We start from the raw sequence: 26,580 nt of genomic DNA, 5'->3' as shown, positions 1-26,580 counted from the left end.
AAAAAAACTACATAATAATAATAATGAGACTAATACGATCAGGATAGTTGAATATACATGCAAACACATACACTTTTGCCTCCTTATTTATATTGTATAATTTTTTAATAAACAAGTTCAATCTCTCGTGTGTATTTATAATAATCACAAAATGAAAACGCAATTTAAATGACAGATATTTCAAAAACTTAAGTGTGAACTTCAAATCGAATCTAAAATTCTGGAAATTTGTTTCCAAACATAACTTCAGTATTAATAAATTAATTTAAAAACTTATAAGAAGTCAAAATATAAATGATTAGAATAATTTAAAATTTGAATTTCAATCAGTTACAGATAGGTGGCCACAAATTTCCTTAGTTGCAACAAATACAAAATTTGAATTTCAAAAATATAAAACATGGCATTTCCCTCTAAAATCCTACTTATATCAATCCAACTCATCATATATTTATTAAATTCCTAAAAAGCCATCAACAACATTTTTTGTCCTTTTGTTTAAACATGGCTAGTTAGTTCATACAATAAAGTTTCAATAAAATAAAATAGGTTGACAATAAAACCCAAATTGAAAAGTGGATTTAGAACTTTAAGGACTCATTTGATAGGAAAGATAAGGTACAATTAATTTTAGGATGATTTTAATTCATGTTAGATTGGAATAGAATCATGAGATAATTTATAATTTGATTGTAGTGTTTTTTTTAATTCACATTAAGGGTGAAATAAATTGTTTGTCCTCCTCTCCCCTTCGTTTCTCTCTCCTCTCCGGCAAGAGGTTGTTGTCTCCGGCTAAAAAAGCTTTAAAACATATGTATATTTTATCAGATACATAGTTTAACCACCGTCACTCATCCTCTCCTCTCTGGCCAAAAACCATCGTCTTCGATAAAAACTCTAGCAAAGGGGCATTCTGTCGGACCGTTTCTCCTCCTCTCCCCTTCATCTCTCTCTCTCCTCTTCTATCAAAGACCATCGTCTCTAGCAAAAACTCCAATGAAGACGCATTTTTGTCTGTTATAGCGTTGACGAACTGAAACTTACTGGCCTTGACTGTTGCTCCCGTAAGAATCCTTTGAGTCAAAACGTGGGGAGAGGAGATGGATTAAAAGAGAGAGAGCGGACCAATTTGGACTGAATGAATAAATTAAGAAGATAATTAAGTGAGTAGAACTTTATTTTAGAGAAATAACTATGTGGGTAAAACTTCATTTTATGTTTTTTTCAAGGACAAATATATTGAGATATATCTTACTCCAAATTTGGTACATAATTAATAAATAGTGGAATAATAGGTAATTATTTAAATGTATAGATTGAATTAATATAATACCATATATGGTATGAATTTATGTGCAATTATATATTTTTCCTTAAATTAATAGTACTATTTAATGATGATTTGATTTGGGGTAATTTAGTCATTAGACTCCCCAAATAATCCAAAAAACCCATTCACCACTGCCAGCTCAGTTCAGCTGAATCTCCGCTCCATAGCAGCCCTTAAACCCTCTTTCTTCTTCAAGATCCAGCTATATAAACCCTCACTTTCTCTGTTCATCACTCATCCAAATCCAAATCGGAGAATTGGGTTTTGTTCTTAATCCCTTTTACTGAATTGGGTCTTCTTCAAACAGAAAGAAACATGAAAGCTTCAATCAAGTTTCGTGATGAACAAAAACCATTAATCAGAGCTAAAGTTCCTCTGAGCGTGTTGAACTTTCCGTTCCAATCAGGAATCGTTGCCGGTGAATCGAAGGAGTTATCGCTGAGTCTAGGAACTTTGTTCGATTCTGGGCCTTCGTTCAAAGTTGCTTATCGGCCGAATGATTCGTTCAATCCGTTTAGTTTTGTGTTCAAAACTGGGATTGGGCATTTTGGGTCTCCGGTATCTAGTCCGTTTACCATGAGTGCTGAGTTTAATTTGGTTGGGAATCAAAACCCTAGCTTCTTCATTCATTTCAAACCTCAATTTGGGGATTTTTGTGTGAAGAAATCACACTCCTCTTCGGCTCTTACGAAGAGTTTGAACTCGAAATCGAATGGGATTGATCCGATTCAAAACGGTTTCGAGACTCCGGTGATGAAAACCGATTATTTCCAAGAGAAAGCAGCGTTTCTCGGCAGCAAAGTCGGGGTTTTCCCGGAGGAATCTGCCGTCGCCGGAGCTGTGGAAAACTTGTTCTCCGGCGCGGTTGTCAGTGCCCGTACTTCGTTACCTGTGAGAAACCGTGCTGTGGTGAATTTCCGATGGGGTCTCAGGTTTCCTATAGTTCCTGCAGTGGAGGATCCGGATACTGTTATCCTAGGGAACACCAACTTCCCATCGCCGGCGGGCATTTCGTTCCCTCACTGTCCACTGCTGGTGATGAATAAGATCGGTATCGAATATATAGCGAAAGATGATTCGAAGAAAGCTAACAATTTGCCCAGAAATGCTGATTTGACACAAGCTTGTTTGGATGTGAAGCAGCAGCTGGAGACCATACAAGCTGAAAATGGATTGTTGAGAAATGCTTTGAATGATTTAAGATCTGAAATTGCTTCAAAAAAGTTCAACTTTCCGACGAATGAATTCAATAGCCGGAGTAACAGAGATGCAGAAAACACCAAGGCTAAATACTCCGGTGATCGGAGGAGCAATGGGAAATCAACAGAAGGGGACGTCAATGTCAATGAGGACTCGAAGAAGGCTTAAACTAGTCGACATTGCTTCGTGCTTAAAGGTTTCGATTATTTCAGAATCGTTCTTATTTCGATCGAATTATGTCGTTCAATTTTTTTTGTTGTTTATGGTGGATAGAGTAATGTTTGATATTTGTTTAAAGAGTTTTTGAGGGGTTTAAGGTGAAGTAACAATAGAAAACATCTTGTTTTGATAAGATCTTTATAGTATAATATGGAGGGAAAATTATGGTTTAAAATGTACTTATTGCTATGTTTACAAGTTCAATTGTTGGATTATTATAATTTCGTTTATCATGAGTTGCGTACACACCACCTTCCCCGACTTCACTTGTGGGATTACAGTGGTAGTCTGGGGTTTTGCTCTGATGGTTAAAGCACCATATGTGATGTCTAGGTAAGCTAGCTCGAGGCATGCCCTTTCCATTGTTTCATAAGTCCGGGGCGTTGTTCTAATGGTTAGTTTATCTTCCTTGTCTCATGGCTTTAGTCTATTGAGAGCGGTCAGATAACTAGTGGCAAACGAGCGGGTCGAGTCGAATATAAGCTGATCGAAAAGGAGTTAAACAATGATATGGATCTGACTCATACACATATCATGAGTTCAAACTCTAGTAAGGTAATGGGTTATTCATTGAAATTTGAATTGTAGCACGGACCCTCGGACCGGTCGAGTCAAATAAGAGGCAATCGAAAACGAGTTAAACAATGATATGGATCTGACTCATGTGCATATCATGAGTTCAAACTCCGGTAAGGTAAAGGGCTATTCATTGAAATTTGAATCGTAGTACGGACCCTCAAACGGGTCTAGATGAATATGACCCGATCGAAAACGAGTTAAACAATGATATGGGTCTAACTCATACGCATATTATGAGTTCAAACTCTGCTAAGGTAAAGGATTATTCATTGAAATTTGAATCGTAGTACTGACCCTCGTGGATTTCTCAGTTATTAATTATGCTAAGGTTAGTAATAATTTCTAAGATAACTCAAAAACTTGATATTTAAGTGGAGAAGCATAGAATAACGGAGCCCGTTAATGAGGCCCAATATGCGTATCCAACTTATCAATTGAGTTGGATTATCAGTTATGGACATTGATCAATGGGTCTAGTCAATATGTACAAAACTGGGCAATCTAAAATTGCACTTTCAGTCGATTTTGGAATCACTATTTAAGTCATATTTTTCGTATATGAAAATTTTATAAATTTAGCCATTTTGAGATAATTTCAGACATATGATTTTAAAGTTGCAAAAGTCTTGTCTGATACGAGGAGGTCACATAATTGTTTTTGAGGCACTATTGATCTTAGATAAGAATTTATAAATTTTACTTTGAAAAACATCATTTATATGATAGAATTATTACATATTATCCAAAAATGACAAGATCTTTTGGAAATCTAATTATACACGGATAAAAATAGTTTTCTTATAAACAAAGATTAAAAAAATGAATGTTTCATAAAATTGCATGCTTTGACTTGCCTTTTTAAGTATATACAAATTGGCCAACGACTTGAAAATTTTATACTTTAATTGTCCTTTCAACAATTTAGAAGGCAAAAATTAGCAATATATTGTTCATACAAGATATTTGATTGGTTTTTTCTCATTTACATGTTACGTCAAGAAATAAAATCTATAATCTGAAGCGTGCGTTCAAAATGAATATAATTTTATTTTATATATTTATAAAATTATATTGTGCACACACATATGCAAACCTTTTCTTTTGGTAAGTATAAATTTTGTTGGATTTGACAAATTTGATCAAACAACGGGAAGGTCGTGCAATTTTATATGTATAAATCATATTTGACTTTAATATTTTCCATTACTATATTCTTAACAATTTATTCTTAGACATATAAAGTTAGACCATTCATATTGATCTTCATTAAAGAAATATCCTCCAAATTTTAACTATAATTACATACCTTTATGGGGTAGAGAGAGTTTTCGATAGACTCTTTGATTAAGAAAAATGTTTACAAGAGTTTTGAAAAAAAAAAGTGCAATAGTAAAGAAAAAGTTATGATGAAAATATCGAATACAGAAATGTATTGATATCAAAAATAGTAAATATAACCAATGTAAAAATAATAACATTAGAAATAAAATTGAAGAATAAGGTATGACTAGCATAATAGTAATAATATTGGTAAGAGATCGAGCAGATAAGTAGTCTAGGCTAAAACCAAGCTCTACCATTAAGAAGCGAGAAATCGCTCATCTACATAAATATCTATCATAATCCTCGACTTTCAGGCTCTTTTATCTAAAATTACGTCCTTGATAAGGAATCTTCCCGACCAATAACCAGATAAATAATGATTAATGAGATGCTATAATTAGAGGAACTTCAAAAGGCTTCATGCTTATAATATTTAAATATAATACTATATATTATAATGTTCTGATTTGATTTTATTTATTTATAAAAAGAAAAACAAATCTTTGAATATTCAATAATGTCCAAAAGCCTTGTGAAAGAATCTGCTGTCACCTTCACATGCTGATTTTTACAAAGAGATTTAAACTAATTTTAGGCTCAATTTATTTTGTACCAATTACATGGTATATGACTTTTGCATATGCTTGATGTAGACCTATAACAATTCACATATTTTCTTCGGTCCATTTTAATTGTCGTGCTTACTGAAAATAACTGGTCCAAAATATAATATGAAGAAGGAATATTGAGGTGGGAATGTTTCTAATGATAGAAAAATAAACAATAAAAATAGGAATGATTAGAGAATCAAATTAGATCTTATTTTCTATAACAAGTACATGAACTATGAAATATAAAATTAGGTTGGAACATAGTCTAGCTCATTCAAGATTCCCATTTTTAATTTGTTTATTAGTACAACAAATGTCATTATAGGTCTCTAGATGCATTGGACCAACGATAACGTTATCTGTATGTGATCTATAGGTCACAAGTTCGAGATGCTTGATCTATAGGTCACATGTTCGAGCTGTGGAATCAACAACTGGTTCTTGATCTATAGGTCACAGGTTCGAGCTGTGGAATCAACTGATGCTTGATCCATAGGTCACAGGTTCGAACTGTGGAATCAACAACTGATGCTTGATCTATAGGTCACATGTTCGAGCTGTGGAATGTTTGAAGTAACATTTCACCTATGGTTTACCAAGTTGGCATTTGTTTTCTTCTATTACTAAATAATAATGTTCTGGCTTTGGTTTTGTCAAACAGATTGTTTATTAGTCCTTATCAGTATTATACATTACAGAATAATCAATAAAGCTGGCATTTTTCGAGTCGTTGACATATTGTATATCTTGTTTTTAAAGACATCTAGATGTATAAAAATTTGAAAATATGTATTCAGGAGCTGTCAATCTGAAATATAATACTGCTGCATTTTGAGTTTACTGAATATTCATACTCGTTTTCTTGATTCCGCGTCTCCTGTTAACCTTATCGGATTCATTGAGACACAAAAATTTCAATTGAAATACCCCTTTGAATCTTGAAAAGTTCAAGAAAATCCATATTTGGTTCTTGATCATAATGAGTATCCAGGGGTTTATTAGTACTCAGGGGAATGAGTACTTTTCGAGTGATTATAGTTTAGGAGTTTCGAAAAATTCAGCTCAGGATTTAGTTGATCAAGAGTTACAATATTCATCATACATGGAAACTTGTTTGCCTGTTGTTAGTTCATCTTCAAGTAGCATAATCAACTGTATTGGTTCCCCTTCTTCAGCGTTTTTCGCTACAGAACGTTGCCTCGGGTTGACACAATATGATAATCAATATGATACTTCTGAATTGATCAAGAATTGTGATGTTCAAATGTCATCATTTGATCCTCAACAATGTAAAAATGGAATCTTGGAAGATTCATTAGCAAAAGGTGAAGCAGATTTTCGACACGAGATTTCTCTGCCATCATTCATCAGGACAGAATTCTCAACTAGTCCATTTTCTGATGTATCAGAATCAGAGAAAGAGAGTTTGTTGCATCTGAAAAATGAGTTGCTGGGCGAGTTTGATACTTCATATCAAAGGCACCCTTTGTTGCCTTTTGATGGAAATCAAGATTATTGTGTGAGTACTTCAAAAAAGTCTTATGCTTTATCTCAATATACAGTCAAACCTCTCTATAACAACGTAATTTCTTCTGATATGTTTTGGCTGCTATAGAAACATGTTGTTATAAAGAAGATATAATAAGATTGGTTCCACAGAAAACGTGGTTTTTATAGTGAAATGTTGTTATAGAGGATGACTGTTATAGAGATGTCTGACTGTATACGATTATGAGTCTTCGTATAGTTGTCCCACAACTCTCTCTTGGTTTGTGTTGCTCTCGATTGGCAAATATGAGGCAACAATCCGCGAGTCTTTCACTTACTTTGTCATAACATAATATGAAATATTGGTTCTTGTGAAAACATGATTGTTATAGAGATGTCTGACTGCGTACTATTCTGAGTCTTCTTATATTTGTCCTACAGCTATCTCATGATTTGTGTTGCTCTCAATTGGCAAATACGAGGCAGCAATTCGCGAGTCCTTCATTTACTTGTCATAACTTTGCATCTTCTGGAGTATCTCATAAGCCTAGTAAGACAAGAATCAGATGGAATGAAGATCTCCACGATCGATTTCTTGAGTGTGTAAATCGCCTTGGAGGAGCTGACAGTAAGTAAATTCCAAACTATCTTTCTTCCTCTAAAATCGATTGTTTTGCTGTTGACTGTCATTACATTCGTCTTTCAGAGGCTACGCCGAAGCAAATACTAAATCTGATGGACTCAGATTGCTTAACTCTTGATCATGTTAAAAGCCATTTACAGGTACTTATTCCACAAGTGCATTTCAGATTACTAGATGAAATGTTCTCTCCTTGTATAACTATTTCCCTTTTTTCAGAAATATCGGAGTGCAAAGCATCAAGAATCTGCAGGGAAATCCGAAAAGAGAAACAGCCCGGATGCTATGACAGATATAGAGAGCAAAACGTATACTGTCTTGTTTTCCTTTTTAGTTCGTTTCAAAAAGAATGTTCCTTTCCTTTTTCGACAACTCTTTAGTGTCAACTTTTCACATAACATGTACCACAGGATTAAAAGACTTTTTCGTACATTGTTCCTATGTTTAGTTTAAGATACACAAGATCCAAAAGTATTCTTTTTTTTCTTAAACTCTGTGTCAAGTCAAAACTAGACAATCAAGTTGAAACGTAGGAAGTTTACTCTTTACTCAATACTTTAGTTGATGTCCAACTTGTTTGCAGTGGAAGAGAAATCAAGGAAGCACTGAAAATGCAACTAGAAGTACAAAGGTGTCTTCATGAGCAACTAGAGGTATGTCATTTCTAACATACTTAACTAAACATTGTACTTTGCTAGAACAAAATAACATGTCCAACCAGTCTTTCGGAATCATGTTCTCCTCATTTTGTTATATAGACACAACGAACGTTACAAATGAGGATCGAAGAACAAGCAAAGAAGTTGAAGATGATACTTGATCAACAACAAAAGACAAACATGACTCTGTTGGAGACGCGGAATTCAAACATTTCATCTTCTGGTGTAGAAATTTTGGTTGTAGAAGACACTGATAATTAGCTTGTCAAGCAACTTGTAACAAATGTAAAATACAGTATGAAGTTATGCTGAAAATTAGGTTGTTTATTATCAAACTAGTCTATGTCAATGATTATGTTGACTGCATAGGTAAAAATGTAATGTAATGAAATGAAATGATTCATATAAGGTCCCAAGTATTCAATTGACTCATGGGGTGAAGGATTACAGATTGCTCTTTCACCTCGAGACAACACCCTTGTTGTAGTCTAGGTTGCCTGACCTGACTACAACATTGGGTCGAATAATGCAAGGTTGACTATTTTGATAGTAGTTCAATATTTACCAAAGTATGCACACCCCTATTATCACGGATTAACGAGTTGAGTCAAGCGTAAACTGGACCTGGATTAAACTCATGAGGCGAAGGATTACAGACTATCTCACTCACTCACCTCAAGACAACACCCTTGTTGCAGTCTAGGTTGCCCGACCTGACTACAACATTGGGTTGAATAATGCAAGGTTGACTATTTCGGTGGTTGTTTGATATTTACCAAAGTATGCACACCCCTATTATCTCGGATCAACGAGTTGGGCCAAGCGTAAACTGGACCGGGTTTAACCGCGATTTCATTGTTGGGCCTATTAATAGGCCCAATTACTAAATTGGGCTTAGTAATAGGCCCATATCAACCAACTTACTCAAGTATCTGCCTTTTGACAGGACCAAGTCATCAAGCTTAGCAGTAACCAACTCAACATGTGGGACCCATGGACATGTGTGAAGCAGACAGCCCAACAAAGAGAAGGGCTTTTTAGTCATTTCCTTGTAGAATTTAATAATTTAGCCATAGTACATACTAATTGGGTTCTAAAAGGATTCAAATATGTAAAGACTATTTATTGCTAATATTTAAAGACAAAAGTACCCTTTGATTTCATGATAGTTTTTATAAATAAAATTAATAAGATAATCATGAGAAGTGAAATTATGATAAGGTTAAACATAAGGTTAAAAATCATTATTCTCCTTATTTTTGGAAATACTTTTCGTTATTCAACTCATCCAAATTGTATTTTGTTGCTTATTGTTCATGATATGACACATAATTGATTTCCCACCCGGTGTCTGCTTATCCATATTGAAACCCGATTAAATTTAAATTTATCTCGAAAAGTTCCATAAATACTACAAATTGTTTTTTCTTAAAATAAAAATAATACATAACATCTATTAAATATCAATTAATCAATCTATGTTAATTTGGTTTATGTATGAAGAACTTCACTAAAAATCGTGAGGATTGAGGATATTGATAAAACACCACCTCAGAAATTCACATAACACAACTCTAACGATTACTAATTAAGTTGATACAAATTTACGTGAACTCATTAATTTTTGTTCATATACGTATATAATTCACTAAATATTTACATATTTTGAACTGCAAACCCCGTTATTATTATAATATTAATTTAAAGTCCTTATCAAAACTTATAAACTTTAATTCAACCCTATAAATTCAATCTTTCCCCATTTAAAATATATTTTTCTTCTTTTCTTTTTCTAATAACTCTCAATTCCCACACTCCCTTTCCTTTTCTTTTCTTTTTTTCACATATATAAATATTTTTACCCTAAATTTGCCAAAAATAGCCCATTGAGATAAATAAATTATCTCTTCAACAATTTCTACAACTACTACTACTACTACTATTTGTCCCATTTTTCTTCACTTTTTTTCATTTGTGTAGTCTTCTTTGGCTTTGCCTCTCTGCCTTTAGCTTATTATCACACCTCTCAACTCTCTAATGGCAAAGATTCATATTCCTCAAAACTTCACTCACATGTTAAAGTTTTCATTTTGATCTGTTTTCTCCCTATATTTTTCATTCTTGTCAAAAAAATTCTTCTTTCATTTCATCACTTATAAAAATAATATTTAGCTTCTCTACTTTCATCACTTTTCAACCCATCAGAGTCTTGAGATTTCCTTTTGTTTGGATTGGTTTTATGAGATTTTAAGAAATGGGGTTTTGCTTAAAGATGCAAAATGGTGGATGATTCTTGAAAAGTTTGATTTTTTTTGGGTATGTTTCTCTTGGCTTTAATTTCAAAAACATCATTAAACTGATGTTTGATGATAGATTCTTTGTGGGTTTTTTGAAAAGATTGAATCTTTATGATTTATTGTACTGAAAAGTTTCATTTTTAAATTTTTTGTCATCCTGTTTGAGTTTGAATGTAAAAAAGGGTACTGTATGTTTTTATCTTGTGTTGTTGATGTTCTTGATTTGCTTTTTATAGATATGGATGAGGTTATGTTGTATTTTTGTTGTACTGAAAAGTTACATTAGATTTTTTGTCATCCTGTTTGAGTTTGAATGTAAAAAGCTACTGTGTGTTTCTGTCTTGTGTTGTTGATGTTCTTGATTTGATTTTTATAGATATGGCTGAAAGTATCTGTGTTTATTGCTGTCTGATGAATGTTGGATATGGGAAAGTTGTGTTTTGAACTAATCTTTAAGAAAAAAAAATTCTTTTTTGTTGTTGCATATTTTGTCCTGAACCTTCTAAAGCCCACTGGATTTAGTTTGTTTAAGCTCTGGTATTTGCATAGTTTATGACTGATTCGTGTTTCATTTGAATCCTTTTCTGTATTTCTTGTCCTGGTATGAATTATAGTCAAGTTGGAAGTCATAAGTTTGTTTGTTTGTGAAGAAAAGTTCTTAAATTTTTGTTTGTATTTATTTGATATCAGTTTTGAGTTCTGAGGATAGACATCAATCAAAGATAACATTTTTATATCTACTGTTCATGTTGATATTTGATCCTTAAAATTGTGAGGCTCTGTCTAACTCTAATCTGCTGTTTTCACATCATTTATAGGATTTTTTCAATTTTTTTGGAGTGTCACATACTAGTTTAAGGCTTCTGAGATTTGGATTTATTGAAGTTGTCACCAGCAGAATTTCGAGCTTTGTACAATGGGTAGAGGAAGAGGAAAGGGAAAGAAGCAATCTGTTCGTGAGGATCTCGGAAGTGGTGAAGAAGATAAGATACCAATCCGGAGAAGAGGAAGACCACTGAAGCCATCAAAGGATGAAATAGGGGAAGAAGAAGAAGAAGAAGCAATGAAAGTAAAAGAAGAAGAAGATGGCAGTGAGAATACAAAAGGTTCTGTCTTTAATAAAGATGTCAAGAACCAAGCTGTTGTGAATGGAAAGAAGAGGAAGAGAACTTCACAAGTTAAGGAAGTAGATTCAACGAAAGTGGAAAATGGTGTTGGGAACAAAACTAACTCTAATGAGTTAATAAAGTCGGTTGGATTTAGACAAAACGGGAGTAGAAGGAAAAACAAGCCTAGGCGAGCTGCTGAAGTTGGCGTTGAATGCAGATGAACAGCTCTCTTTGCTATTGAGGACTGATTCTATACTGATCTATATCTGCTTTTCATTTTGCCCCTTGTTAATGTTTCTTGTTTTTTTTGAAATTTAGCTAAAACTTTCTGAAGAACTGAATTTTGTTCAAATTCTAGTAGACTTCAATGTGCTGCTGCTGCTAATCACTTAGCAGGTTCCCTTGTTTTGCATATGTCATGGAAAACTAAGCAATATTTTCCCGTGTACTCTAATCCTTGTCGCCTTTGCTTTTATATGTATGATGCCCTTCTTTGGTTTTGAATCTGTATTATGTTTTCTTTGAGATGTATTAATCGAATGACAAATACTTTAGAAACATGACTTAGCTCTTGTTTAGTTACTTCAACTGTCAACGGAACAACTCCTACTGACCGGCTAAGATGGTGAGTGAAGCTACATGAAGGCTCAATGTTGCTCTGCTGAATGGAGGGAACATGCTCATTGGAGGTTAGATTCAGTATCATACTCTCATTTGCTTTGTTTTGACTGATTTAATCCTTTGACACTTCTAATTATTCGTGTAAAACGGTCTAACATGATATTGTGCTAGTGAAATGTGGATGTTGCTTTATACTTCTGAAATCTGTCAATTAAGGATTTTGATTTGGTTTACACCTTACATGAAAGCACTTGAACTTGTGGATTTAAAGTTCTTCTCAGTATATGTACAGTCAAAATCGTTTAGAGGGACGAATATTTGTGAGACAAGTGATATCATGTTGATCTTACTCTCTTTGAAATATGGCTCCTTTCTGCATTTAGACATTTCACATCTTGCCTTCTTTAGTGTTTATCACTCGTCTTTGTTTCTCAGCTCATCGGATATGACATGTGATATCGTGTTATTTCTGTTATTTTTTGTGTGGTGATTTTGCATAACTGGAAAAAGGTAGTCTGAAGACACAATGCATCTTGCTTCTTACATGTTCAATAGTACTATTTTGATTTTTTCTGGGAAATATGAAATTTCTGAAGGAAACTGGTCCTTGTGTACTTAAGAAGAAGCCAAAGGGGATTTAATAAGTTGGGCCTGTTTATGTTGCCTCCTTGTACCATTTTTTTGCAGTTGTGTTGAGAGTCTGTCGGAAACAGTCTCTCCACCTCTACTTCCCACTTGTAGCGGGATTACCCCACGAAGTAGCTATAGGGATAAGGTTTTCAAGATGATTAAGATGTTCTCATTACACATAGTTGGTTTAATACCAAAGAATGTATGCAAACTCACCAATAAAGACACTCATTGGTGAACAAACTATTAACAACCATGTCTTTTTCACCAATCTTGAGAGATGGGAGATACCTTTATCTCTCAAAATAAAAAAATTTGAAACGAATTCGAATTAGTGGAGCCTCAAAACATTCTGGTACTAGAGATAATGAAATTCAAGTCCAAAAGTAGGTAGGTATTGCCATCAAATACGAAAAAAGGGCAGCACGGTGCACGAAACAACAGGGGTATGATGTAGATAGTCAACTAGACACAAATATCAATAATTGATTTCACAACTTGAATCCATAATGCATAAATAGCAGAGACAATTTTAGTGCTGCTTCATACTACAGGAACATCAAAGTGGGAAACAAAATAAATTTTAAAAAAGTTGTCTTTAAGTAGATGTGACCTTTCATTAAAAGAAAGTCACGTTTTTTTAATGACACAATTTCTTCAAAGATATAATATTGTCAAATTAGTAGTTTAAATAAGTTTCATTAACAGTAAAATATTGAAGATTCTTTTGTTTGTTCAAAAAAGATATTTAGAACATAATCTGAAAGATTTTTGGAAACAATCTTTCTCTCTACTTTCACGAGGTAGTGGTAAGATCTGCATACATTCTACCTTCCTCAAATCCCATTTGTGAAATTTCGCTGGATATGTTATTGTTGTAATCCGAAAGGTTTGTAAGTTGCAAAAATAAAATAGAGATAGGGATCATATACTATTGAATTTAAGATTATTCCAAAGGAACAAATGCCTTTTCTTTTGTTTGTGTGAAAACATTCAATCTTGTTTGTCTAAAAGGTAACAATATTACAGACAAGGATATAATTCCTTGGTTGGGATAATGGATAATAGAAGTAAATCTATTGATTCTTTATGTCCATAAAGGTCTACCAAATTGAATACTATAGCGAAGGATGGTCCGTTAAACACAAACTTTTTATTGGATATTTATACTCTGTATATAAAAATATAAGTTAATGAACGTCCTTAGTGAATTTTCTAACTTCGCCGAGTTAATATCTCAAAAGGTCACTCAATTTTGAAAATTTATCTGGCAAAGTCATTGAACTTTGTTTTGTATCAATAAAATCACTCAACTTACACTTTTATATCAAAAAAATCACTCAACTTAAACTTCTATATCAATAAAATCTCTTAACTAAATTTATCATTGAATTATTTTTGGTATCACAGAATAGTATTTTTTTTTTTATGCCAAGTATACATTAATGGAGTTTAATTATTATGCATTTAATCAAGCAAAAAATAAAGGTCTCCTGGGTTGGATATATATCACGGGTAAAGTGTTGATTTAGTGTGTTAATCCTATTAAATTATGCGAATACATTAATAATTATGATTGTCACGTCTCATTTGCATGAGTGGAAGTTTTGTAATTAAACTTCATTAATAAATGTATAGCGCGTTGTATAATTTGTTTATTAAACTTCTCAATACTCACTGCTAGGTTAGTTTTAAGACTTTAAATTATAACCAACAAATAAGGGCTCCTGGGTGGGATATATCACGGGTAAAATGTTGGTTTAGTGTGTTAATCCAATTAAATTAATAATTAAGGCTGTCACGTCATATATATATATATATATATATATATATAGCATAAAACTAATTTATTTTATTATATCAAAACAATTTTAATGATAAATTTAGTTAAATGATTTTATTGATACAAAAGTTAAAGTTGAGTGATTTTATTGATACAAAATAAAGTTTAATGACTTTATTAGATAAATTCTCAAAATTGGGTGACCTTTTAAGAAATTAACTCAACTTCGCCACCATGGTCTATATTTTGTTTCTATGAACATGTGAATCTTCATTGAATTTGATACAAGAAAATGGAACAAGATGTTGGATATTGTCCCATGGGTAATATGGTTTTCCACAAAATGACGTTCCTTGACTTTTAAGTTTTTGATTCCAAATGGATGGCTCTTATAATGGTGATAAATAACATAGTGCATATAACATGTTAACAGATATGAAGCTAGAATTTTGATTTATGAGTTTCGAATTCTAAAAAGGATCTTTTAAAGACGAGATCACAAATACAAAATTTGAGTCAAAGCTACTGAGCTCTATTGAACCCATAAATAGAATTGTAGCTCTGCCAGTGTCAAAGAGTTTTTAGCTGCTAAGCAACAATCAATCACCAATTCTATGAAATACTGTTCTTTAATTTACCCAGCAAGGTATTCTGCATCTCTTATTTGTATACAGGAACCCAGACAAAGCAAATAACAACAGTTTAATCCTCAGCTAAAGTTCGGAACCTAGTAAGACGAACGAAGAAAAAGGGGAAACTGGGAACTATAAATATTTTGACTTCCATATTAGTACAAGACAGTTTCAATTTCGAAAAAAAAAGTAACACGGTTTGGTTATAAACTGCACAAGAGTTCTAGAGGGTAACTTGTCTGTAAGCTGCATGGCCAAATATCGCGATACCATCAAACTCTTGGCTGCTTTCAACACCAACAAAAATGGTAGGGAGGAACCTGTGGCGGATGAAACTGAAATCTACAACGGAAGGGGAGAATTACCAATACCATCCTTACTACATTTGCTGAAACATCGTGCAGAACATTATTCGCCTTGAAGACAGTATAGTTGCCGTATATTTCCTGAAGCTGTCAAATATTGGCAGAACAGGGGTTGAGAACAAAAGGTTCAAGCAGAAATATCAAGAAATGAGATATAAACTGTCACCATTACCATATAACCAGTCTTTAAAGCACACATGGAGAGCAGTTGCTACTTCCCGCTTCCGGCTCTCATCAAGGTCGATGTCCTTCAAACTATTCTTAGTCTCCTCCAAGTTCTTGAGCTGAAAGGGTAAACAAGTATGAAATATGGTTTCCAAAAGTTTGATGATTCAACCAAAAATATTAAACATGTATGGGCTATACTACATAAAGGGAAGATCAATAATCATAGTCACACAAAATGTAACGCAAAATGATACAAGTTTAAGTTGGAGTCTTAACGCACATTTCTCTGCTGGGATGCCAAATAAGCTTCCGGCAAGGGGAATGGATTATCTTTTGTGGACCCAGATTGCTGCCCTTCAAACCAGTTCGGAATCTGTGACCATAAGAGACGTAGATATTAGCATCTAAAAGGAATCCAGTGAGGAAAAAGAATTGTTTTACCACAGATCTTGAGCAGATACTCCGTTAGCAAATAATAGAGCTCAGCTATAGACACTTTCCAGAACTGAGGGCATTTGGAAAAAGAATGGGTACTAAGGGTGTGCTTGGTATGAAGGAAAATGTTCTCTATGAAAATAAGTGGGTTTTTACTCATTTTCTTGTTTCAATACGTAAGCAAAAAATATTGTCCTAAAAACATTTATATATAATTTAGAAAAATATTTTACCAACAGATCGGAAAACATTCTCTGGAAATTGTTTTCCTCCATACTGAACACATCATAAGTGATTGATTAGTTAGAACTCTAAGGTCCTTGTCCCTACTTCTATAGACATACCAAAAAGTTAGTGAACTGATCAGGGTCCACAGGACTAGCAGACTCTGTTTGAACTTCAGACACACCAGCAGGATGTGACAGTGAATCATGTGGGTCAACGACACCAAGTGCTACAGGTGCATCCCATCTGTTGATGGTTGGGTCAACACCAACTTGCTTCAGGTGTTCCTCCAGTAGCGAGTAAAAAGTATTGTATGGAGCCACCTGAAAAATCAACAAAAAAAGATGGGAGGGGGGAAGTCAAAAATTTCCCCAGAAAAAGAAGTCGAACATCATATATATACTGTCTATCCAGCACGATAAAATCAAGAAAATACTACTAAATAGAATGCACATTATTAGGAAATGCAGAATACCTTCATTTCTTATATCCAATTAACATTATAAAAGGAATGTATTACCAAGCCCTAGTCACAAAGCAAAACATTTAGTTCATAATTGACAAACTATTCTAAGAAGAAAAGAAAGCCACCAAGTGGCAAGCAATCTTGACAGAATAAACATTACTACAAAGAGAATGCACTACTTCTTAAGAAGCACGAGGTATTTCACAGCATATATTAGATGATGGATACAAATTATATAGCCACTGGAAAACAATATGCCAGTCAATTAAGTGATATAAACTACACCAACAATCCCATTTATCACATGAAAAAAAGTACACCAAGAGTCCCAAAACCCAAAAGTTACATATCTAGCACTCAATTGCACCAAGAGTACCAACTAAAGTTTACTTAGTATATCACACTTCTCAATTGCACTGAAAATTGTCCATCCTATAAACTTAGCACCCTCTTATCTTCATTGTGTGTATTCAATGAAGGGCTTTGAGAAAGATAAATAAGGAAAAGGGTAAAAGCTGAATGAATAATTTCACTTCTAAAGCCATATGAGATTGCAATGACATTTGATGCAGAGTGATAATGGCAAACCATGCATGTATGAGTCAAATAAGGATTTTGGAGATCCAAGGAGTAAGCTGAACTTTTGATCAGCAGCACAAAAGTGACATACTTGCAATTTATGGTTATCACCAACAAGAAGTGGTGTTTGGTTAACTCCCAAGAAGAATACGCATTCACGACAGTTGGCAATACAAATACGTTTAGCTGCTGCAATCACGTGAACACGTTCACAGTGCTCAATTCTGACAGCCTGTAAAAGAAATTATACAATTAAAGGTCAAATCAAATAATTAATTTAGAGGATCAAACAGACGATGGTAAATCATTTGTAAAATGGATCAATTAATACAAAACTAGTGGCAACCTGCAGTTCATGTGTTATGTGGTAAACCCTGATGTAAATAAAATAATTGCTTGAGCAACTCCATTTCAAAAAATAGCTCAAGGAACTCTCTACTTTTTATGCCATTATATTTTGAAATCAAAATAGTCTTTCTAGTGGCAGTAGAAAGCAGCAAATATCAGTTTCATAAAGCATAAGTTTCTTCCTTATCATCTTCGGAGTCCATGCAAATATTGGTCACCTTTTTGTGTTCAGCATTTAAGCCATAACTATAGAAGAAAATCATTATCAATTATTCCACCAAATGTGCCTCAGTTCTATATAAATTGGAGTTGGCTATATGAATCCTATGTACTCATTCAGCTCCTTTCATGACCACGTTGTTTTAGTACTAAGTAATTTGTCTTTATATTGCCAAGTAGCATGAAGAGTCTAAATACCATCCAGAATCACAAAGTTCAAAATGCTTACATAACTGTAGCTGATGCCAGCACAGCCTAAGTGAAATTTTCAAATCAAACAGCCCCAACAGGATCAAATCTTAGATAAAACCAAATTTCAGATACAAATAAGCTCAACCTTTAACAGTAATGATTTTCCTACAAAAGATATTGTTTCCCCATCTCCCGACAATTCAGATTTTCAAGTTCAGAAGCCTGCAAATCTTTGCCTCCAAGTACATGAGATGAATAATGTGCAAATGCTAGATTATGTATGTTTTGAAGATGGCATTTGGCCAAACATGTACCTTTAACTAGATTGTGCCTTGAAATTGCTAAACAGCAAAGCCCCATACTAAGGTACAGTGCAGGCTGTTTTTGAGAAGCAAAGAAATAAGAACACATTTCATTCATATATAGTACATGAGACATCTACAATAAGTAACAGGTAATGTGGAATTAAATTTACGTCATACTAGAATTTCTACAATTTCATTACTAACCGACCCTTGAGAAGAAACAAGCAAAATCTTCCTAAAGGTTAGTACCTACCTTGCCTACAGCTCCCAGGACAATAGTTGCATCAGAGCATCCATATACTGTCGCATATTTCAAAGGAGCTAAAATATAAATGACTGATTCATGGCAATTGATAACCTGCCAAAAAGAAAAAGGATTCAATATCAAGAATCCTGTAGGAAGTTTGTTTCACCAAATTTAAATCTGTCCGGCCAATAATTTGTCGGGGCACACGGTAAATCAAAACAAATCGAAAGAACAAATCTCATTCATTAATACCACTTCTAAAAGAAAAGTGAATTCTAACAGTGCAAAATCATCTCATGCATAATCCAAAATTCTAAGCGCCCAACTTTAAGGACTTGAAAAGCTCTTGGAAGTTGAGAGTATTAAGATATTCAAAGACATAAACATCTCAGCATGCTACAGAAAAGGTGCAAACAAACTGATCAACAAGTTGCAAGTAATGGACATGTCCTTCTTCCAAACAAGACTAGCTTTCAATTAGACACTATAGAGAACCTTATTCTGACCACTTATCCAATATTGCTTCCTTTCATTTTCACATTCTTCTGGAATACTCTTTAATCGTAGTCTCAGACACTCTCGAGAACTCGCCTATACTATGAGTCTATGACGAACAAATTTCTAGAGTCCTTGACTCTCCTTGACCAAATGTGTGATTCTGCTTTAAAGCTGTCAGTAAATATATAAAGGAACGGTCAGAATTCAAGAGATTTGGTTGTTCACATCAATAGGTTAGAGACTAAACAGACACAACACAGAGGCAATAATAAAACCACATAAGTTCATAAAATCCTCTTTAACGAATTCTGCAAGAGACGAGGTTTCACAAAAGATGATGCAACGTGATAAATTCTCCTTGCTAATAACTTTAAAGCCTTACCACTTATTAAAAAAAGTTAACCTAAAATCTTACCATCTTGACTCCCATTATTAATGAAACTACACTTTAATTGATCAAAAATGTCTTACCATCTCGACATATATAGCATAGCCAATGTCAATATGGTAACTCTATGATTTAAGTGAGTTGGAACAGACATAATACTGCTATAACCGTCTAAATCGTATTATATCAACAGTTTTGCATAAAAAGATGCTCCATTCATAGATTTGCATCCTTCCTATATAAATAAAATTATGACCATAAAAACTCCTCAACACGATCGCAAAGAACCTAAGTTGAGTTTGAAAGTCAGTTTCCACAATAAACAGTTTTGCATGTAAAGACACTCCATTCAAAAATTTGTAGAATTACATTCCTTTCTATATATATAAAATTATGACCATAAAAACTCCACACGATCATAAGAACCTAAGTTGAGTTTAAAAATCAGTTGGGACAATTATGTAGTGATATTTGCCCACCACTTACCAGAGTTTAGATGAGCACTTATTAAACTGAGATAAAACTACAATAAAATGGTTAGAATTCCAAAAGAGTAAAGGCATTAAAAGAAGTTTGACCACATTGTCAACCTCTGAAATAATTTGGCACAGAGTGAGTTTCATAACATAAAAAGAAGCCTGCCTATACACAACATGTAAAACTTTTCTTCTTCATTTTTAAAACCTTCTCGTGTACTACTTCATTGTCCTTTATGCTATGGTGTATTTCGTACTCATTTGGAATACACGAATCATGTACAAATTACTCACTATCGTTCGAGCAAAATACCATCCTACGTTCTCCTATATATACATCCAATACTTTTTTGCCGGGAAATCCGCCATCAGCTCAGCATGCAAGCTCACAAAGAAATGATAGTGTTGTTATTGTAACACCTCCCAGATTTAAGCTCAAAGGACATGTAAGGCTACACCAACATGAAATAAATCTGGGAGGTGTTTCAATAACAATGCTATCATTTCTTTGTGAACTCGCATGTTGTGGGGCCGCAAGTTGATCTCATGGCCGATTTCTCGGAAAAAAAGCACCGAATGCATATACAAGAGAATGTAGGATGGCATATTGCTCGGACGATAATGGGTGAGTAATTTGTACATGATTCGTGAATTCCAAATGAGTATGAAATATTTCATAGCATAAAAGGCAATGAAGTAGTACAGGAGAAGGTATTAAATATGAAGGAGAGAAGTTTGCATTATGCATATTGTATGAAATGGTAATTTTATTCTCTGGAGTAAGAAATGATAGCCAGAAGTATCAACTATTCAATATAACTATGTAAAATGTGAAGATAATTTATAGGTTGCTAATGGTATAACCTCCCCCTTCATTTATAGCCAAGTCTAATTGTATTTATGAAATTGTACACCTAAATTCCTTCCACGAGCTATTAGATCTGCCTCATCCCCTTTTAGCATCTTCACTCACCATGGTTTCACACCTATTAACAGTACATTGAGGTCGGCGCAGGATATGATCAAACCATTTCAAGCGACCTTCTCTCATTTTATCCTCAATATGTAATACTTGCACCTTCTGGTGAATGTCATCATTATTTATCTCATCTTTTATTGTTTGACCAAACATCCATCTTAGCATCGCATCTCGACAACACTCATCCAGTGGATATGGTGTACTATAGTGGCCCAACATTCATACCATATAACAATTCAGCCCTAATAACTGTTTTACCAAACTTACTTTTCACTTTGGTAGACATCTATCTATCCCATAACACCCCAGTAGCACCTCATTTCACCCATCCAATTTTAATTCTATCAGCAACATCTTTATATATCATTCCCTTTTCCGTGGAACAACGAGCCTAAATATCTGGATTGTTTGTACTTAGGCACAACAATCATGTCTAGTCTCACCTCAACTTCACTCTTCTCATGTTGACTAAACTTGTAGTACATATTTTCAGTCTTAACATCTACTTATCCTAAATTCGTTTCCCATATATCACATGTCAAATATCTGAATTACCACATAGGGGGCTTTAAGTGAGCAACCATTGTTTTCTCCATACATAGTTCCACCATACTTCAAGTCAAATTCAGATTTAGAAGCTATTTATAATATATTGCTATTTTAACATCCAGTGCCAGCGACCTATGTTTTATTGTCCCACTAAATATCGTATAAATGTTAAATATGCTTCAGGTATTTTACAAAACTGGATCTTACGTTCAGGATTCAACAAGTTCAACAGTTTCTGCTTTATCCACACACGCACAAAAAAAAAAAAAAAGCAAGTTATGTTTTCAGCCTACTCATTACACTGCACACTCCAAATTACAGAGCAGTAGCTTCTGAGGATGGTGTATCTATTGATGGTTCTACACTGCAATCATATCAAATAACGAGTTACTAGTTGTCAATAACTTCACAATGGGTGCAACAGCATGCTAACTATTTCTAGGGAGAACACTGTTCAGACTCTACCAAACCGTGAGCAAGTTTATTCTAGTACAATTTAAAGACTACAGAAAACGTATTACAGTCAAATGACCTAAAGGAGCACACCCAGCATAAGCCCATTCCTGCAGACCCCTTCCAACTGATGTCATTAAGATCTTGTAGAACACTAAGAAAGCTTAGCACACACAACGCCAATGGGACCCTCCAATAAGTCTATTGGAGGCTCTGTATTGATGGAATCTCATCATCCATACATAACGAATTCCCGGTCTCCTTTCGAAGGAGAGATCTTCACATTCCTAATCCGATCAGATTGGATGGCTTGAAAAAAGACCCATTTACAAAAGCTCCATAGAATCCTAAGATGAATCATTCAACTCACATTTCCCAGAAAAAGAACACACATCACAAAGTTGGAAGTTACCTTTACAGAGGAGCCTTTAATATCATTTGGCAGCCTTACATATGATGATTTAGAAATTCCTTCAATGGAACTTGGACCTCTAGGACCTGGTGAACTCTTAACTGAACTTGCAGCGACATCAGCCATTGGCACATCCTGATCAGAGGCACTAGTTGGTCCATTTTCCTTTGCTGAAGCCCTCTCGGTTATTCGTGTCAAAGCAGAGGCTATATTTTCTACAAGCCAGTCATGTACTTGAGCTGCAGGAACAGGAACAGCAGGCATCTCTGGATCTGAATTGGCAAAAAATGGGGCATTCTGACTCAATGGGATTCTCTCAGATCCCTTTTCACCAAAATAGATTAGGAAGCCAAGATGCTCCAATTTCTCCATAGACAAGACCTATGTGTCAAGCAACTAGATTAGCTTCTCAGCATACCTTTTAAGCCAAAACTGTATGAAAACAAACAACGGCACAAAATGGATGCATATAGAGGGTCTGTCATTAGGCATCCTCATTAGTCAAGTAGCAAGTGTTCTAGCACGTTTCAGTTTCTTGTGCACTATCTTAGTACATTTGTGTGAGTAAAATTTTTATTTGCAAAAAGAATACCTATTGAGTAGCATGTCTCGTGAAGTTCACACAAATCAAATTTGACTAAATTTGGTAGGCAACTATCCTAAACATATAAAACAACAACAATGGAAGTATAGCACAGTATTGAATCCACAAACCAGTGATTCTTCACCATCTCCTTCCACTGACTCTGCCAAAAGAGACAGAATGTTTCCCAAGTGTTTCTGTAAGTAGGATAATTGATGAGCCTCTTCATCAGCCTGAGATGGCATAGACCGACGACTATTGCTGCGCACAAGCTGCAATTTCAAAACAAATCTTTTGGATAATACATTACAGAAGAACATGAGAAATTGACAATTAAATTATAATCCATTAACAGCAACAAACAACACATGCTCAGTGAAATTGTTAAAACTGAAACTAATTGTCAGTGACGAATAGTTAATTGAGATTCAACATAATAAATCTTGATTTCAACAAACCATGACCTGTGAAAAATTGCTGAACCAGTAAGATCGAAAAACTTTTATTGATCAGACAGTTCCAGTTTTTTTCCAAAATAAAAAAGGAAAAAGAGGTGTCAAAAAGTATGTACAAAATTTCTAGTCATCCTCGAGCTCAAGCTCGATCAGCTATCAACACAATAAGGTTATACCAAAAAGACAAATGAAAGATCTTTAAATGCTTTCTACATCATTCTTTTCTTTTCTTTTTTGAACAGGTAACGCAACTTTCTACATCATTCTCACTATTCTGAAACAATTTACCATTTCTTTCGTCCAACAAAACCAAAATTCAGCCTTCCAACTTTCATATGCCTTTAACTGTTAATGGAGCGATTCCACTGCCACAAGGCTCCAGTCCGAGTGGCTCAGGTAAAGGGAATTGTAGACAGCCTTACCTCCTCATTCGAGAGATTGGTGCCTTGGAATTCTGGTCACCCTAAATGCAGAGGGCTTCTCCATTGCTCCAAGGCCAGCCTTCATACATTTGACTCTTATGGTTACTTATAATCTTTGATTAAGATAACTAATTACCATCTTGGAGCCCCAAAAAATACCATCAGATTTTAGAAGTATTACTTATAAATTATTACATTATACAGTATTCTGATAATTGATTATAATACAGAAGCTATTTTCACCTAAATTCTCATCATACTCTGCACTTGTAGAAATAAAAAAGATAAAAGTTTTCTAGATAGCATCATGGAAAAGGTAATACTTTGATTAGATAAATAAGATGACAAGATCTTAAAACCAATAACAGAGAGACAGGAGGGGCTTGTCAAAAGGAAAAATAAAAGAAGGATTAGTAAACTAAACACTATTAAGATCTGTAATGGACTCGATAATAGACAAATAATGCAGTTGAAATACTTTGGTTAATCCAAGTTCATCTGGTCCCTGCTTCTGAACTAAAAGTTAAAGATTCAACTGCTAGAACATTCTCGTCCTTAAAACTAAGCACCATGTCGATCAGTTCTAAAGATAGCTGAAGAAGAAACAGTGATTTTATCACACAAATGAACCAGGCTTTGGAATCAAATATTCAAAGTGCCTCCAGAAACTACTCAAATAATACACTGGAGGAGCATGGGAGGTAATTCAATGAATTACTAGCATACATTATTGCACAGCTTCAAAGTTACCATCACAAAACAAGGAATAATGAACTAATATAATGCCTTTTCCTGATAAAGCAACCTCCATCGGAAGTTAGAATCAAAAGACCACAAACTTATACAACTGAACTTGGCACCAGGCATAGAAACTTCATTCTCGAATTCCGACTCAACCCGGTAAAACAATTCAATTCCAGCTTCATTACATGTTTAAAACCTACTTATTAAAGAAAGCATCTTTAAGAACAAAAGAGTATCCAATAACTAATTATCACCTAAAACACTAAAATACAAATGATAAATCCATTCACTTCCCAATTCGAATATACAGTTTCATAAAATAGAATCGGATTTACAAAACACAGATGCCTAACCTGCAACGGCGAAAGAGCCGATAAGAAACCGTCGAATGCAGAAGTAGAAGGCCAAACATCAGCTACTGCAGCGGAATCCTTATGTCCTTTAGGAAGCAACCTTTTATAACTTTGAATGTACAAAAACATCATCAAATCAAACACGTTTACACCAACGGAACCGATCTCTGACGGCTTAGCAGTGACGCTGGGATCAGAATCGGAATGAAGAACCGATGCGATTGTCTCAATGACAAGACGAGCATGGTCATGAGAGATCTGAAATGCTTCAGCAATTGCTTCAAAATTAACTCGATGAATCGATCCAGATGATAAGGATAAGAGCTTATCACGAATTGGAATAAGAGTTTGGGCTCCATCGGTGAAGATAAGTTTAGGGATAGGGAGAAGTCCGTGTTCGAAAGGTTCTCTTCGCGGATGTATGTAAACAGGTGGAGTGGACACCGTTGACGGCGTCGATGGCGGTGGTTGTTCGTCGGATTCCGGCATGGCTTTGTGAGTGAATTGACGGAAAATGAGGTTGAGAAAATGGGAGAGATCAAATGTCAGTGAGAGAGGAATAATTTACCCGGTTCGGGTTCACTTACGGGCCAGATCCAGCCTGACCCGGCCTAATGACCATAAATTCTACTTCTAATATTTATTATTAAAACAAATTAATCAAATTAAAGTAAATATTTTTTGTTTTTTTTTAATCATTATATTAATTAAAAAGATAAAAATATTTAATGTCTCACTTGTTTGCAGTTAATGAAGGTTTGAAAAGAGGTACAATTCGATTAGATCTAAACTTTAGTCTTAAAATCATTCAATGCTATTTATTCAACTATTCCCTTCGTCTAATAATAATTATTCATTATATTATTTTGAGATGTCCACTTTATAAAATTAATGGACAATTTTACATTTAGGGTATGTTTGGAAAGCCACTTGGTAATTGGAATTGGTGTAATTACTAGGGTAGTAATTACCAGCCTACTAATTACACTGTCTAGTAATTACACTGACCTGTTTGGTTGTCACAGTGTAATTACGCTGTAATTACACATGTCTTGTTTGGATGTCACAGTGTAATTACACATGTTCTGTTTGGATGCACAATTGCAATCATAAAATTATAATAAATTTTAAAAATAAAAATTAATTATTTAAAATTTATACTAGACAAATAAGAAACTTTATAAATGACATTAAATTAAATATTTAAGATATATATTCTTTTTTGAAAATATATTAATTAATAAACATATTTTCTGTAACTAATATTATGAAAAAATATTTGATTTATATTTTTTCAAATTAATATATTTCAATTGAATTGATTGTAACAACTAAAAGTATGAAGTTTCTACGAACATCGTGAAATGCATGTTTGATAAAAAGAATAATATATAAATAAAATGTCATAAATTATTAAATGTTTGACAAAAATATAATTTATCAACTCTAATTAAAAAAATGACGTGCAATGTAGATTCAATATTACTAAAACAAATGAAACTGAAAATATAACATAGGTTATAAATTCAAAACAAAAAATTTAACATAATACTCGCGTAAGTCTAAAACCTTACTTAACAATAAATTCTATTTTAATT

The 26,580-nt window shown here is 34.0% G+C and overlaps 4 protein-coding genes across 5 annotated transcripts; 3 read left to right on the top strand and 1 right to left on the bottom strand.

Annotated features, from left to right (window-relative positions):
- The first annotated feature begins 1,445 nt into the window (after nucleotides 1–1,445).
- Nucleotides 1,446–2,964, top strand: LOC102595892 (uncharacterized). Its single transcript, XM_006351280.2, has one exon. The coding sequence runs from the start codon at nucleotides 1,646–1,648 to the stop codon at nucleotides 2,696–2,698; it is 1,053 nt and encodes a 350-aa protein (XP_006351342.1). The 5' UTR covers nucleotides 1,446–1,645; the 3' UTR covers nucleotides 2,699–2,964.
- A 3,207-nt stretch (nucleotides 2,965–6,171) lies between these two features.
- LOC102595335 (uncharacterized) lies at nucleotides 6,172–8,477 on the top strand. The gene is made up of 6 exons (XM_006351279.2): nucleotides 6,172–6,781; nucleotides 7,192–7,378; nucleotides 7,457–7,533; nucleotides 7,610–7,698; nucleotides 7,974–8,043; nucleotides 8,149–8,477. Exons 1-6 carry the CDS (start codon nucleotides 6,242–6,244, stop codon nucleotides 8,308–8,310), a joined length of 1,125 nt encoding a protein of 374 aa, XP_006351341.2. The 5' UTR covers nucleotides 6,172–6,241; the 3' UTR covers nucleotides 8,311–8,477.
- Nucleotides 8,478–9,912: 1,435 nt separating this feature from the next.
- On the top strand, nucleotides 9,913–11,959 carry LOC102595006 (uncharacterized). Of its 2 annotated transcripts, none has more exons than XM_015310461.1 (2): nucleotides 9,913–10,365; nucleotides 11,232–11,959. In XM_015310461.1, exon 2 carries the CDS (start codon nucleotides 11,263–11,265, stop codon nucleotides 11,674–11,676), a length of 414 nt encoding a protein of 137 aa, XP_015165947.1. In that variant the 5' UTR covers nucleotides 9,913–10,365; nucleotides 11,232–11,262; the 3' UTR covers nucleotides 11,677–11,959. The 2 variants fall into 2 exon arrangements, with proteins under 2 accessions (XP_015165947.1, XP_006351340.1); XM_006351278.2 differs by having other exon boundaries at nucleotides 11,165–11,959.
- A 3,040-nt stretch (nucleotides 11,960–14,999) lies between these two features.
- On the bottom strand, nucleotides 15,000–25,583 carry LOC102594675 (TBCC domain-containing protein 1). The gene is made up of 9 exons (XM_006351277.2): nucleotides 24,983–25,583; nucleotides 23,140–23,280; nucleotides 22,426–22,806; nucleotides 18,677–18,781; nucleotides 17,451–17,591; nucleotides 16,434–16,637; nucleotides 15,935–16,027; nucleotides 15,659–15,770; nucleotides 15,000–15,573 (listed from the first exon to the last, which is right to left on the bottom strand). The coding sequence occupies exons 1-9, from the start codon at nucleotides 25,469–25,471 to the stop codon at nucleotides 15,530–15,532; spliced, it is 1,710 nt and encodes a 569-aa protein (XP_006351339.1). The 5' UTR covers nucleotides 25,472–25,583; the 3' UTR covers nucleotides 15,000–15,529.
- Nucleotides 25,584–26,580: the final 997 nt, after the last annotated feature.

Source organism: Solanum tuberosum, unplaced genomic scaffold (genome assembly GCF_000226075.1).
Source record: "Solanum tuberosum cultivar DM 1-3 516 R44 unplaced genomic scaffold, SolTub_3.0 scf00129, whole genome shotgun sequence".
NCBI lineage: Eukaryota > Viridiplantae > Streptophyta > Magnoliopsida > Solanales > Solanaceae > Solanum > Solanum tuberosum.
This window is presented reverse-complemented; position numbering and strand designations above follow the sequence as displayed.